The following is a 2,122-nucleotide window of genomic DNA, read 5'->3' as shown; positions in this document are numbered from 1 at the left end:
AGATGTGTACATATACATACATACATACATATATACATGCACATTTACGATGATATATATATATACTTATATATTTATATATACAATTAGATATATAACATAAATGAAAAATAATAAAACAAATAGTTCTGCTAATTTATATCTAGATAGCTAACTGCAGCCCACGTACGTCTCACTTAATGCTATTGGGCCTATCTTACTTCGTTCTCGAACATTTTACTAGTTCAGGTGAAATACAGAACCCCTCTTTTTGGACACCAATATTAGAGGGACACAATTATTGGCTGTAAAAAGAGGTAGGAAATGTATCTTCACACTACAGCCAACCCCTATTAAGGGGAAAACCCTATTAAGGGCAGACTTTTTTCCGTTCCGGTAATGATTATTCTTATTAATCTTTTATATAAGTTAAGTACTCTATTCCTAAACTATTGCCCTTAATTTTTTTCAAATGTGAGTAATTATGGTCATGGTCGTAATTCTAGAGTTATTCACAATATGCTCTATTGTGATTTGATCAGTTCATGTTTATTTTTTTATGTTTCATAATTTAAAGAGTACTATTAAATTCATCAAATCAGATCAAAATAATAAAATCATTCATTCATCCATCCATCCATCCAAAAATCATTCTTTGAAAAAAATAATAAAATCAATGAACAAATTATAAGTTTGTTATTTGTATGCAGAACCGCCACGCGTTACTAAATTGAGTGAAATTGCTACATCTGGATTCACGGATGACAAACATGGTCTAGATAGTACTACCAAACAATTCGTGGAACCAAGGAACACAGATAAAGGAGAAGTAACATATGAAGAAAGGACGACTACCCCAAACACTGCAGGACCATTGCATTTTACTACATTCATTAAAATCAGTTCTTCTAAATTCACTGAAGACGAATATAAGACTACTAAAAACAAGACTACACCAGTCACTGCTGGCAAAATGGGACAACAGAATGAAGGAGGGGAGTCTTTAGTGAAAGCTGCAGTAGGATCAGTTGTATCTGTGTTTATAATTATTGCCATAGCAATAATCATTTTGTATTTTATAAAAAAGAAAGCAAAGCATGGGCAAGTATTTTATTTTACATTTACACAGGATTATATACTGAAGATAATAGGCTTTGTATTTGATTAATAAGCATTTTATTAATTATCATCTAAAAGGAAATTAAAAAAACAATAATGGATATAAAAATATAAAAGTAAGGTTTAAAATTGTTAAAGTAGTTTTAATACCTGATAAACTGATACTGATAAAAATTTAAAAATAATTAGCAGGCAAACCATGGAGAAATTTATGCAAACCATAAAGAAATTTATGCAATATAAATGTTTCATAGAAAATATGGGTCATGATTCAAATAATCACCGGATTATTAGTAAGCCTATTTTATTTATAAAAAATAACAGTTATCTATTAAATGTTAATAGAAACCATATTAAAGGTCTCAATAAATTGTTGCACTTCTCCGTTAAAAATGTAAATTATTGCTCTTTGCCTAGTCATTACGTAGTCACGTGTGTGCTGCAAACTAAATATATGGCCTTCTGTATAACCATACAAAATCTGCGCCAATATGCCAGGATGATTTAAAGTCCCCGTCTGACAGGCCAAACCCTTAATTCTGTTTTTTAAAATTATTTAGAGGAAAATTTTTTATGAAAGTCAGAAGCTTCGCCCCTATATTTCGTGGTCTCGATCGTCGATCGGAAAGACCCCAACCCATCGGGCAAATCCTGGCGCCACCATTGTAAACACATGCGTGGTGCAATTTGAAAATATTATGTAGTATAATCTAACATAAAGCCTATTAATTACACTAGTTTCATTGTAATAGGGTCTATGTGTTTTTGTTTTTTTTTATTTAGGTCTTCTAAACCACAGTCAGCGTCACATGAAATGAGAAATAGTATCTATATGACCAATGCAAGTACGTAGCCTATTACGTTACTATTATAATAGGCCTAAAAACCGTAATAGAATATTAAATATACATAATTACTGTGTCTAATAGAAAATCTAACAGTATGATACTTATAGGCTGGAAGTGTGCTCTGAATAATTGAAAAAGGGCAATGTTAAAAAAAAAAAAGCCCAACTTTTTTTTTT

General features: G+C 30.7%; 1 protein-coding gene across 1 annotated transcript in view; it reads left to right on the top strand.

The window, feature by feature from the left end:
* Positions 1–1,951, top strand: part of LOC117104204 — a 5,641-nt gene extending 3,690 nt beyond the window's left edge. The window contains exons 5-6 of the mRNA XM_033244915.1: positions 690–1,080; positions 1,882–1,951. Coding sequence (XP_033100806.1) covers positions 690–1,080; positions 1,882–1,951 — 461 coding nt within the window. The remainder of the gene's footprint in view (positions 1–689; positions 1,081–1,881) is intronic.
* Positions 1,952–2,122: the final 171 nt, after the last annotated feature.

The sequence above is a fragment of the Anneissia japonica genome, unplaced genomic scaffold (genome assembly GCF_011630105.1).
Source record: "Anneissia japonica isolate Jap-2015-1 unplaced genomic scaffold, ASM1163010v1 scaffold288288_len553704_cov182, whole genome shotgun sequence".
NCBI classification, from domain to species: domain Eukaryota; kingdom Metazoa; phylum Echinodermata; class Crinoidea; order Comatulida; family Comatulidae; genus Anneissia; species Anneissia japonica.
The sequence above is the reverse complement of the archived record's forward strand: the minus strand, read 5'-3'. Positions and strand labels throughout refer to the sequence as shown.